This window comes from Ailuropoda melanoleuca, chromosome 9, assembly GCF_002007445.2.
Source record: "Ailuropoda melanoleuca isolate Jingjing chromosome 9, ASM200744v2, whole genome shotgun sequence".
NCBI lineage: Eukaryota > Metazoa > Chordata > Mammalia > Carnivora > Ursidae > Ailuropoda > Ailuropoda melanoleuca.
Window position 1 is genome coordinate 43300073 of NC_048226.1, and position 13694 is coordinate 43313766.

The 13694-nt window shown below is 37.1% G+C and overlaps 1 protein-coding gene across 2 annotated transcripts in view; it reads right to left on the reverse strand.

The window, feature by feature from the left end:
* Positions 1-13694, reverse strand: part of TRAM1 (translocation associated membrane protein 1) — a 33315-nt gene that overhangs the window by 9877 nt on the left and 9744 nt on the right. The window contains exons 3-8 of one of the 2 annotated variants that reach the window (XM_034668165.1): positions 13139-13257; positions 12899-13015; positions 11479-11537; positions 9692-9776; positions 424-494; positions 217-321 (exon numbers count right to left, since the gene is read on the reverse strand). In XM_034668165.1, the coding sequence (XP_034524056.1) occupies positions 217-321; positions 424-494; positions 9692-9776; positions 11479-11537; positions 12899-13015; positions 13139-13257 (556 nt within the window). Of the gene's footprint in view, positions 1-216; positions 322-423; positions 495-9691; positions 9777-11478; positions 11538-12898; positions 13016-13138; positions 13261-13694 lie in introns of both variants that reach the window. The other variant, XM_002918506.4, reaches the window with a different exon arrangement.

Sequence of the window (13694 nt, forward strand, 5' to 3'; positions counted from 1 at the left end):
CAATGTAACATCTCTCTAGCTAAGAAGAGACTCCATCTTAGAGAACAAAATACCAGCCTGAATTGTAAAATTGTTTCATTTTATTTAAAGCTACTACTAACAGCTTACAGAGAGTGATATAATTGCCCCTGGCATGGACCTTGGCAACAGCACAGTCCTTGGCAACACAGACATTGACTTTAATTACACAAGAAACAGAATGGCTAAACAACTTACCCTTTCTGATACTTTTCGTCACTAAAATAAAACAGGCGGGAAATGTGGAAAAGAAATTCAACAAAATAATGTAGCACCAGAAGAACAAGTCCTAGATGATTCAAGCTGTTAAAAGGACAAATTTAAAATGTAAAGATTATCAATTAAGACAGACTGACCCACTATCTACCCAGTCCATTTACACATCCAAGCAAAACCCCAGCTTACTTTAAAAGATAAGCTCCAGCAATGTGAAAGAGGTAAAGACCAATGTAGACAAGCTGACGAGGAATATCTTCCTGTAAACAGAGAGATAAACGATAAATGATAATGAGATAATGAGATAAATGATAAAATGATAGATTAAATGATAGATTAAAATGATAGATTAAAACACACTGAAACATTTCTCTGTACGGCATATTGTACTGTTTCATGAAAAATTTATTATAGATTTCACATACACATGCACACACACTAAATTATGATGTAAAATCTAGCTTTTCATCTTGAGTTGCAGTCACAAATGTTTGTAAAAACTGACAGTGTTAAACTCAATAATCACTTGCTAATTTACGAAATGCATATACATGTCATTTCTACTCTGGTTTTTGCTGTGTTCCATGTATATATGGAACGTAGTCATAGCAGCCTGACATGTACACAGCATCAGGTTATATTAAGCCTGATTAGTAGTATTCATGTACTACAGCTGCTAACTGCAATTTTTTAAGTGGAGAGCTGATGTTAAGTGGACTGAACTGCATGCGTCTGGAACCTCACTAAACTCCTCCGGCATCTAGTACAGTTGAGTGCAGGTCTCTGTTCGCCCTCTACTTCTCCTTCTACATTTCAGTAGTTACTTCCCCAAATCTTTGGAGAAAGAGTAGAGATTTTACAATTGTAGTTTTGAAATTGAAAACTCTTCTCTAGTAAGAATGGCACAAAGGTCAAGCGTTAGAAAGGCAGAACATAAGACAGTTGAATAGCACTATATGTGCTACTATGTTTTGGGACTCTCAAGGCGGGAAAAAAACCCAAGACATGATACCAAGTTTACAGTGGTTCTTCCAATTGGAGAGAGAAGGATCTCTGAAAATAAGCTGTCTTAATTTTTAAACTTCCAATAAAATATTTCTCCCTACAAAAGGAGAGAGGGAGGGGCGCCCCGGGTGGCTCAGTTGGTTAAGCATCTGGCTTCAGCTCAGGTCATGATCCCAGGGTCCTGGGATGGAGCCCCACATCGGGCTCCCTGCTCACAAGGGAGTCTGCTTCTCTCCGTGCCTCTTCCTCTGCCCCTCCCCCCAGCTCATGCTCTTTCCCTTTCTCAAATAAATAAAAATCTTAAAAAAAAAAAAAAAGAGCAGGAACAGAGTCAAGACTAATATGCTGAAGTTCAACCACGTGGGAACCTTTTCCGGCTCTTACAATCATATCAGAACAGCTCACCTGCAGTGTTACAAATGCAATTTCACATGCTATGAATAGAGGTGTCACTGTATATACATGATTTACACATTTCCCAGTGTGGTGTTTATATCATTGGCACTGTACAACATGATTGTTGATAGTACAGAACAAAATACTTTTTTTTTTTTTAAAGATTTTATTTATTTATTTGACAGAGATAGAGACAGCCAGCGAGAGAGGGAACACAAGCAGGGGGAGTGGGAGAGGAAGAAGCAGGCTCATAGCAGAGGAGCCTGATGTGGGGCTTGATCCCATAACGCCAGGATCACGCCCTGAGCCGAAGGCAGACGCTTAACCGCTGTGCCACCCAGGCGCCCCAGAACAAAATATTTTTAACTATAATTTTAAATAAAATATTTTAAATTAAACAAGCGGCATGTGACTTGGTATGGGAAATACTGCCATATTCTTCAGATGTGTTAACCTACGCTCCAAATTTCTGAGGAGAAAAGAGACCAAGGGGACTCCTGATACTTAAAACAAAAGCTCTGCCATTTTTAAAGTGCAGATCGAACACTAAACTCATTTTATTACAAAGAAACTTGTGTAAGTCAATGTAACTAATTTGCTGGAATAACTGCTGGGAAAGTTATTTTAAAGAATATAACTTCTGGGGGGGTGGTAAAAAAAGACTTAAAGAAGAAACACAAATTTTAAAAATACATCATTTGACAGAGAACCTAAGCTGCCTATTTTTTCCCTTTCTGACAAATCTAAAAACACTATTATAAATGACAGACTACTCTTTTTTTTTTATTTTATTATATTATGTTAATCACCATACAGTACATCCCCAGATTCCGATGTAAAGTTTGATGCTTCATTAGTTGCGTATAACACCCAGTGCACCATGCAATACGTGCCCTCCTTACTACCCATCACCAGTCTATCCCATTCCCCCACCCCCTCCCCTCTGAAGTCTTCAGTTTGCCTCTCACAGTCCATAGTCTCTCATGTTTCATTCCCCCTTCTGATTACCCCCCTTTTCTTTATCCCTTTCTTCCCCTACCGATCCTCCTAGTTCTTATGTTCCATAGATGAGAGAAATCATATGATAATTGTCTTTCTCTGCTTGACTTATTTCACTTAGCATTATCTCCTCCAGTGCCGGACAGACTACTCTTCTGAAAGCCATTCTATTTCTCTTATTTTTTGTCCTTAACTTTCAACTTAATTAGGTAAGGTGAGGTTGAAGCTTGCTTGTTTTTTCTTTTCTTTCTTTTCTCTTTTCTTTCTTTCTTTCTTTCTTTCTTTCTTTCTTTCTTTCTTTCTTTTTTCTTTCAAAATTTTGACACAGAGAGAAAGGGAGAGGGGAGAGAGAGAGAGCAAGCACAAGCAGGAGGTAGGGGAGAAGCAGGCTCCCCGCTGAGTAAGGAGCCTGATGTGGGCCTAGATCCCAGGACCCCGGGATCACGACCTGAGCCAAAGGTAGCCGCTTAACTGGCTGAGCCACTCAGGCGCCCCTGAAGCTTCTCTCTTAAATTCAGGTTCAACTTTGCCAAATTTTAGCCTTGCCCTTTTTGGTAGTCAACCAACTGAGTCAGTAATGAAGAGTAAAATACCATCACCAGCTCCATCTTCACAATCATCAAATGCCTAGCAATAGCTTTTTACAAGATTTTATTTATTTGATAGAGAGGGAGAGAGTGTGTACTCAAGTGGGGGGAGGGGAAAGAGGGAGGAGGAGAGAATCTCAAGCAGACTCTGCACTGAACATGGAATTCGACATAGGCCTTGACCCCAAGACCCTGAGATCATGACCTGATCTGAAACCAAGAGTTGGACGCTTACCCACTGAGCCACCCAGGCGCCCTGAAGTTCGTTCATCTTTAAACAAATAAGCAAAACCTCCTTCCTGGCTCCTGGTAGAAAACATTTATTTACATAATAAAATTGTAGGATGATGTGTGAAAATGTCTTGAGAAGCCAAAATAGCTTTCTTTCAGCCACTTTTTTATTCATCTAGACACTAGATTTAAGAAGAGTGATCGCTGCTCTTGGATGGCATGAGGACTCCCTACCTGGGATCTGTGATGTGGCCAGTGAGCTCAGATGGCCCAGTTTCACCCAGCCGCCTCTGTTCCTCATTCCCCACACCCCCCAGAAATGTGTAACCCCAGGGACCATGGTGCTGGGTAAGGTTGTCATTGGCCTCAACATCTTGCCTGTGGGGCTGTAACCCCACAAGGACTGGAGAATGTCAGGAGTCTCGCTTAGAATAGGGGTGCCATTTCAGCCATTTTCTAAATGAAATCTAGATAAAATTTCTCATTTTAAAAATCATGCTATATCATCCCTATTACCTTTGTAATCTTAAAAGAATTTGGGAATGCCTTTACTATCGAGTGTGTGTTTTCCAGTTCACAACAAGCTCCATCACTCCCTGTAGTATTATATTATATTCCTCCCTGTCACTCATTTATTTTTACTTTTTCTCTGGTTAGGCTTTGAGCGCACAAACATTTCTTTAGAGACACTGGTCAGTTTGTATATAGCTGAAGGGAATGTTATTTAGAAAAGGATTTCTTGATGCTCTGTTCTTTGCAAAGCTGTAGAAACTATTTTAAAAGCTCTTGCTTGGGGCGTCTGAGTGGTTGAGCCAGTTACATGTCTGACTCTTGGTTTTGGCTCAGGTCATTATCTCAGCATCAGGAGATAGACCCCACATGAGGCTCTGCATTCTGCTTGTCCCTCTCCCTCCCCTTCTATCCCTCCCCACTGCGTGCTCTCTCAAAAATAAATAAATAAAAAATAAAGATTAACAAACTTCTTTTATACTTGAATGGAAAAAATACATAATGAAAATGAGTTATTAGAAAAGCTTTATTAAAGTTCTGGGGGGGGGGCCTAGGTGGCTGAGTCAGTTATGCATCAGACTCTTGGTTTTGGCTTAAGTCATGATCGCAGGGTTTTTTTTTTTTTATTTTTAATTTTTTTTTATTAATTTTATTTTATTACATTATGTTAATCACCATACAGTACATCCCCAGATTCCGATGTAAAGTTTGATGCTTCATTATGCGTATAACACCCAGTGCACCATGCAATACGTGCCCTCCTTACTACCCATCACCAGTCTATCCCATTCCCCCACCCCCTCCCCTCTGAAGTCTTCAGTTTGTTTCTCATAGTCCATAGTCTCTCATGTTTCATTCCCCCTTCTGATTACCCCCCTTTTCTTTATCCCTTTCTTCCCCTACCGATCATCCTAGTTCTTATGTTCCATAGATGAGAGAAATCATATGATAATTGTCTTTCTCTGCTTGACTTATTTCACTTAGCATTATCTCCTCCAGTGCCGTCCATGTTGCAGCAAATGTTGAGAATTCGTTCTTTCTGATAGCTGAGTAATATTCCATTGTATATATGGACCACAGCTTCTTAATCCAGTCATCTGTTGAAGGGCATCTCGGCTCCTTCCATGATTTGGCTATTGTGGACAATGCAGCTATGAACATTGGGGTGCATATGGCCCTTCTCTTTACTACGTCTGTATCTTTGGGGTAAACACCCAGTAGTGCAATGGCTGGGTCATAGGGTAGTTCAATTTTTAACTTTTTAAGGGACCTCCACACTGTTTTCCAGAGTGGCTGTACCAACTTGCATTCCCACCAACAATGTAGGAGGGATCCCCTTTCTCCACATCCTCTCCAACAATTGTTGTTTCTTGCCTTGTCTATCTTTGCCATTCTAACTGGCGTAAGGTGGTATCTCAGTGTGGTTTTGATTTGAATTTCCCTGATGGCTAATGATTTTGAACATTTTTTCATGTGTCTGTTAGCCATTTGTATGTCTTCATTGGAAAAGTGTCTGTTCATATCTTCTGCCCATTTTATGATTTGTTTATTTGTTTCTCGTGTATTGAGTTTGAGAAGTTCTTTGTAGATCTTGGATACCAGTCCTTTATCTGTGGTGTCCTTTGCAAATATATTCTCCCATTCCGTGGGCTGTCTCTTAGTTTTTTTGACTGTTTCCTTGGCTGTGCAGAAGCTCTTTATCCTGATAAAGTCCCATAAGTTCATTTTATCTTTTATTTCTCTTGCCTTTGGAGATGTGTCGTGAAAAAGGTTGCTCTGGCCGATGTCATAGAAGTTGTTGCCTATGTTCTCCTCTAGAATTTTGATGGATTCCTGTCTCACATTGAGGTCTTTCATCCATTTGGAGTTTATTTTTGTGTATGGTGTGAGAGAGTGGTCAAGTTTCATTCTTTTGCATGTAGCTGTCCAATTTTCCCAGCACCATTTATTGAAGAGACTGTCTTTTTTCCACCGGATGTTTTTTCCTGCTTTATCAAAGATTAGTTGCCCAAAGAGCCGAGGGTCCATTTCTGGGTTCTCTATTCTGTTCCATTGGTCGATGTGTCTGTTTTTGTGCCAGTACCATGCTGTCTTTGTGATCACAGCTTTGTAGTACAGCTCGAAATCCGGCATTGTGATGCCCCCAGCTTTGTTTTTCCTTTTCAACAGTTCCTTGGAGATTCTGGGCCTTTTCTGTTTCCCATACAAATTTAAGGACTATTTGTTCCAGTTCTTTGAAAAATGTCCTCGGTATTTTGATCGGGATAGCATTGAAAATGTCCATGATCGCAGGGTTGTTGAGACTGAGCCCCTCTGCTTAGCGCAGAGTCTGCCTGTCCCTCTCCCTCCCCCTGCTCGTGCACTCTTTTTCTCTCTCACATAAATAAATAAATAAAACCTTAAAAAAACAACTTTATCAAAGTCTCCTATTCTTAATGCTAATGTTTAAATAATTATTATAAGAACGAAATCATGAAATGATGACTTAAAATTCTAATAGTCTCATTTTTCATGGAAAAAATCTAGTAAATACAGTACATTAAATCAAAACAATTTCTAAAATTATAAGTAACTTCAAGTGACATTTTCAGTTGTTATTCCAACATCTTTTTATTAAAAAGATCAGTCATATACTTCAGTAAATTTCTATTCTTATAAGAAAATGCTTTTCTTAACTACACTGTACTAAAACACTTGACTTTAAACTGAATATCATCAATATGCCTAAATAGAAGGCAAAGATTTTCCCCTAAACCACAGATGGAGCCATCTCATATTTAAATCTTTTCAAAACTCTTACGTAAGAGGGATCTATATCAATTATTTTGAATAAGAAATCCATGTTTGGGTAAGACACACAGCGTTAAAAACCTTTATCAATATGATTTCTAAGTGCTTATAGAAGGTCTAGCAGAGAAATCAGTAAAGGAAAGATGATGTACTCCGGAAAAACTGAGAGGATTAGAAAAGTGGCTCTAGTGATGAATGACAGATATGAACAACAAAGCTGGATGTGTAAAGTGTGAATATTACTTCCATGAAGTGGGTAGGGGAAAAAAGCATTATTTCTTATTAAAAATACTTCATAGGATATGCAATTATATGCATATATAATTAAACTAAATAAACTGAAAAGGAGAAATAAAACATTTGGCTATTTCATTGAGACTTCCCCCAAAACCCCACATATTCAAGTTGGCTAAGAAATTACACTGTGAATCTTCTTATGGGCAAAATGGAATAATGTTTACATTGAGGCATACATACTGTATGTATTTAAAATATTCTCCCTAAAAGAAACTGAGTTATTTGTGACTAACACACCTCTTGAACTGCTACTAACAGTAGTGTTCCTTTCTTTCTTCATTTTTCTGTAGGATCAGTTCAAAACAATCACTGTACTAGTTTCTTCCAGTAAAGAGTTCTTCCAAAAATAATTTTCATAGAGTAAATTTTAAGAAACTGTTTAACACATATGCAGCTGTTACTTTCAAATTATGTTAATTACTTGAAACAGTTACTTTCGACTGTCATATGTAGGTGTTAAAAATAGTTTCAGTTAAGTTTTAAGTTATGCAAATTATTCCATAAAAATTAGATTGCATTTCTGGAGAAATGCCATCTGGCAGGAATTGATAAGGAAAGAACTTTGAAAACTAAAATGAACAATTACTTTGAAATGTCCTTCTTTATTTATATGGTCAATGACTAAGACAGAGACATACAGATTAATAATGAAGTCCAGAGGTATTATGTCTATGGGTATACAAGTATGCACGTAAAGAAAGCTTTAAATATTTGAGCCACGGTACTAAGACATTAAGAAACCATGATGTTCTCAGCAACACTGCCCAACAGAATTTTCTGCAATGATGGAAATGCTCTCTATCTCTGCTATCCAAAATGGCAGACAGTATGGCCACATGTGGCTAAATGAGTACTTGCGATAGGCTTAAGTGTGACTAAGAAAGTACATTTTGTTTTTAATTGTAGTTACTTTAAATGCGGCTAGTGGCTTCTGTTTCGGGCAGGGCAGTGCAGCTCTAGGACATCTGTGGTTCACACTAGGTGCTTACTGAATATGGAAGGGCTTCTGGAAATTGTGAGCCTAAGGATCTTATCTTAACACAGTTCTAAGCCAAAGGTTTTATGGATCTTCATCCTAATCCTTATAATCAACTTAACTAGAAAAACACTCACTTGAAAAAGAAATCAACATAAAAAGAACTTCCAAGCCATAGTACACGAACTCTATTTGGTGCTGTTTTCTAATCACAGCAGATAACACCAATGATGACAGACACAGGACACAAAAACCACAGTCACAAAGCAGTAGTAAATCAGGTAGTTACACTCTGGATTAACTACTTGAAGTACATCCAGAAATAGGTGTGGCTTTGGAGAAGGCACAGATGAACTGGTCATGTTACACTTCTATCCTGAAAAGCTTCTTAAAGTACGGGAGCTTTAAATGCGGACAAATGTAAATATATATATACAACAAATAGAGAGTATAAAGAAATCCGTGCAGCCCTACCCAGCTTCAATAGTTGTTAACTCAGGCCTAAACTTGCTTTCTCCATATTCCTGTATAGGATTTTAAAAATAATCTCTCCCTGGAAAAGGGAATAAGAGTGCTTGATTAATTTAACGGTATTTCCAGAAAAAAAATTGATGTGCTGGGATCATAAAATTAGAGAATATCAGTGTGAATGAAGCCCAAGGAGAGCACAGAGGAAAAGGGAGCAGGGAGGAGGTGGCACAAACCAGCAAAACCCCCACAGAGCGCAGGTGAGCTGCTGTGTTTAGTTTCAAGCAACGGGGAGGTGGTATAGGTTTGAAACAGAAAGAAAGGAAATAAAGTGCACTTCGAGATATCACAAAATTTGACTTTAAAAGTACTGAGGATAAAAAAGAAAGAAGGATATTGCACTGCTCCAGTCATTATTTGTTCAAATAAAACAAACAAACATCTTTCTCACATGCTAAAAAGAACGCTCCACCCATTTCAGGAAAAGCTTCACTGCTGAGTATTTAACTAAGGCTTACTTAATACTGAATTTTTTTTAATTGGGCCTTAACACACAGAACTGTTAGTTGCACAATAATCTGATTAATCCTTTTGTCTCACTTGTGAAACTCTTAAGAATATCAATAATATAAAACTAATATTACATTTCAAAATTTGTTTAAATTTTATTTTAAATTACCATTAATATAATTTTTTAAATTATTTTTTAATATTTTTAAAATTATATTATGTTAGTCACCATACAGTACATCCCTGGTTTCTGATGTAAAGTTCGATGATTCATTAGTTGCGTATAACACCCAGTGCACCATGCAATACGTGCCCTCCTTACTACCCATCACCAGCCTATCCTATTCCCCGACCACCCTCCCCTCTGAAGCTCTCAGTTTGTTTCTCAGAGTCCATAGTCTCTCATGAAATTACCATTAATACAATTTTAAGACAAACGATTAACATGTAAAATGTAGAAGATTCCACTCTAAGTTAAAATATGACAAAAGGTTTTTTTCAAGAAATATGTGAGGATATTTAGTCTTTGTGGAAAGAGGGGAGGTGGGAGAATAATGGCAGAAGAGTTGAGGTGGGAAAGAAAGAGGGAGGTTAGAGATGTGAGGAAATGTTTAATTTTAGAGTGACTTTTCAAAAAAAAGAAAAAAAATGACAAGACAACTTTTAAAATAACAAAATCCCAGCTTACTTTTTTGGTTTTCTGGAAGTAGAGTTCAGGAAAAGCATGAAACCAGTAAGCCAACTGGGCTATGTAGAAAAACTTCATTTGAAATCTGCATAAGAAAGGAAAAAAAAACCTTTTAAAGCAGGCTATTTTTAAAGAATAAAGTAAAAACAAATGCTGGAAATGAGGATGTACTAAGTAGCCACCATTGTGTTATCATTTCAGGTCTCCCTGCAGTACTCTGTGCACCTTTAACAACTCCCCAGCAGCCACGTCCCTGTCTCCCTAGAATATTCTCACCACCAGTCGATTCGTCTGGATTGAACAACCGATGCAAAGACATTATCTGCAGAACCCTGATGACCTGCATGCCAGCTGGGAGGAACCAGACCCCCTTGTCTATTAGTAAATTAATACTGATTAGTAGGTCATGTTAGCTGCTGAAAACATAAGGAACATGACTTTGAGGGAATCATCTTACAGACCTTTAAGGTTTCATCGAAAGGAAAGCAGGAAGGGCAAAAAGATGGGACACAAAAGCGAAGGCGCCTAGATGAATGATCGCCTGAAATTGGTATAATCCCAACTGCAAATATCCCCTGGCTGTTTTCTTAGGGAAATATGGTAACTCTACCTGGTTGGAACACTGAGAGAGCCCCCAGATAAATGGAGGTAAACCAGGATTAGAAAGAGGAATATGGCATGGAAGTGTTCCCCAGGAGACAGAACTCATCAGCCTAGAATCAATGGTCTCTTGACATTATACCCTTCCAATCCTCCTGCCTTCTCTTTGTTCTCCCTTCTCCTTCTCCTCCAGACTTCTAAAATTGAAAACACAAAACCAGTCGGAAATAAATTTTTGGGGGGCGAGGGGAGACAGTCCCATATAAATATGATCTTTATAACCCTATTGCATAAAAGCTCACTGAATTAATATAATTTTTAAAAGTCGGAATGACTCAGCAGCATGGGTTTGCTGGACTTTAAACAAAGGTATGCATGGTCATTTATTCCCTTTTTATCTTTTTATCCAATTCTCACATCACAGTACATTTACTGAATGCTGTCTAGGTGACAAACACCTACATATGGCCTGGCACAACGAAGGATATATAATATAAAGAGGCAGTTCCTATTTGCTGTCAAGGTACACGGAGTCCTGGTGGGCATGGGCACAATATAAGACTTACATAAATGAAACAATTATAGAACATTAAGACAATGTAGAGATACTACCTAAAATATTATACACCAAAATGACAAATTCAGGAAAGCAAAAGACAATATAGGCTAATGTAGCAAGGAAAAATAATATGGAATACTCGTCCTAGGGCTGGGCTTGAAGAATGAGTAATTTAGCTGAATGTCTTTGCAACTCTGAGCTTTTTTATAGGACTGTATAGAAACCCCAGGGGGCTAGGAAGATAAGAAAGAAACAGTCACTACGCTGAAGTTTACAGTGTAAGAGAATAAGAAATGAAAGGAGTAAAAAGAGACTGGGGCATAGAAAAGGAGCAAAAAGTACAGAGAATATGGAGAACTGATGAGGAGGAAGGATGAGGGAGAAGGGAAACCAGAACTAAATTAAGATTGTTAAAATCAGTTTTCTCAAGCTAATGAACATGTTGCAAATAGTATCATATACATGAAAAAAGCACACAAGAATTTTTTTTCTCATGGCAGAGGGACTGCCAATGACATACCTATTGTATGAATTTGCCAAAGTCCTAAAGAGAATGACAAGAATGGGTTCTGCTTAAAAGTGACATGACCATGGTCCTTAACTAGGAAAAGCCTGCAAAATGACTTACGTCATCAGGTTATGGGGATAAGCCCTCCACAAGATAGTTGGGTCTGAGATGTAGTTTTCCTAAGGAAGAAGATATAAAAATTAGCCTATTGAGTATAATGCAAACTTCTTGGAAAATAAGACAGTATTTTCATTTCTTGCACATTTATAATTTCCCAGATTGGGCTCCAAAGAGCTCACTAAGTTAAACTTTTTAGTTGTTTTAGTTTTTTTTTATTCAGTTGAATTGCTTATTTTAGCAAAGTGAAAAACACTATGAAAGATATGAAGTCAAATAAGCGTAATTCCTGGCCTTTGATTCTTTCAATCCAATAGAGTAAAAAATACATGTATGTGAACAAACATAAAACAACCAAAAAACAGTAATGGTACATAACAGAGGCAACAACAGCTATGGGAGAGATGAATTCTGTCTTGGGTGATCAGACAGCAGTTTCGGGAAAGACGTAGCACCTGACAGGAGATGGAGGATCGAGGTGCTACCAAGTTTTATGGGATGATGTCCACACAATAACCCAAATCTTTGTCTTAGAAACCAGATCTATTCAGTGAGAATTACTACACATGTAAAAAAAGAAACCAAAAAAAAAAAAAAAAAAGAAAAAAACCTCTCAAGTGACTTATTTTTAATAAGAATATTTTCCTACTAAAATGTAACACTGTTATGCTTAAAAAAATTATACAATAGATTTTAAGTGGAAATTACATATGTTTATAAAGTATCATTAAAGCAATGGCATAAAAGGGCATGAGCTCTTTGAACTTTAATCTATTTCCAAAATTAACTACCGTACACTCTGCCTGTTTATTCATCTCTAACATGGTGATTAAAAAAAGATTATGTGTCCTACCAAACTCAAAAATATGTAAACTCTAGAGTACTATAAATTTCAGAGATTGTTAATACTAATGTAAATACTACCTTCCACCACTACTTAGAATGATACAGTTAAAGGTTTTGATAGCTTTAACTGTAAAATTACACAAGATTTTAAGTTGCTTGGACACTACCTGGACTGCTTTTAAAAGAGGAAATGACTAGAAACATTACAACTCATATAACCCAGTAAAAGTTGTCACTGACTTCTTACCCTTTCTGCTAATATAGAGATATCTGCAAATGACTACACGATATAAAAATATTCAGACTGACTTAAAATGAGTAAGACTTTCTGAAACATTAAACAGTTTAGAATTTCTGCTGTACAAAAACTAATGAAAGGAGAGACTTATCGCTGAAACTTGATTTATACTAGTTCAATAGGAGAATTCCTAATCTTAGATAAGAACAAGGATAGACGACGGATTTTCTAAAGTTCAGGATTTGCTTATGAGCATTAAAAATAGGACATCATTTTCTGTTCTGGGTATATAACATAAATACTTTGAGAAATGAAAATTTAAGCATAGTATATACTTACAGATATTAGAATGAATGTGCCCCAAATACAAGAAAAAAGGTAGAATGCACTAAGCTGACCAGATTCATTAAACTTGCTGTGTTTCGTTTTGGAGAAGTGCATTCGCCTGTTAATTTTCTAAAAATAAAAACAACCATTAGTAATTAAGAATATATTATAAAGTATATTTAATATGTGACTACCGTAAGTACAGAACGCTAGTATTTTATAAAGTATAGATTTCTAAGATTGTATACTTACATCCAACACATACTCTTGAATTATGGCATGAATAATTATCGCCACTAGCATGTAGAAGAAAACTGTAGCCAAATCTTTGATACCATAGTAATAAAGGGATGCTGATTCAGTAGCTTGTTCTTCTGAAGGCCAAAAAGGACAGAACACACATACACAAAAATATACATAAGATTATAAAAACAGCACTAAGTACAACATAGTTATGGAAACAAACAAAAGAAGACTAACTTAATAAATAAGTTCTCTAGAAACATTATAGGCGATTTGCTTTTGGACATCTTGAGTCTTAGGAACAATGAAAATTGAAGACTATCCAGAAATCTAAGGCCTCAGGAATTACTTACGAAAGACTTGACACATGTTAGTTACAGCCATTAAAGACCAAAAAACAGGGAAGGGGAGGCCATACTCAGATCCTTGGGAAGACTGTAAAATTGGTATTATCCCAGGTAGAGATTAGGTTACATCAAAGTATACTTAGCCTATCTGTCTTTTCAAAGCACTTTTGAAATTTTCTACCTTTTCAAATTAGACACTTCATTATGATTCTGAAAAA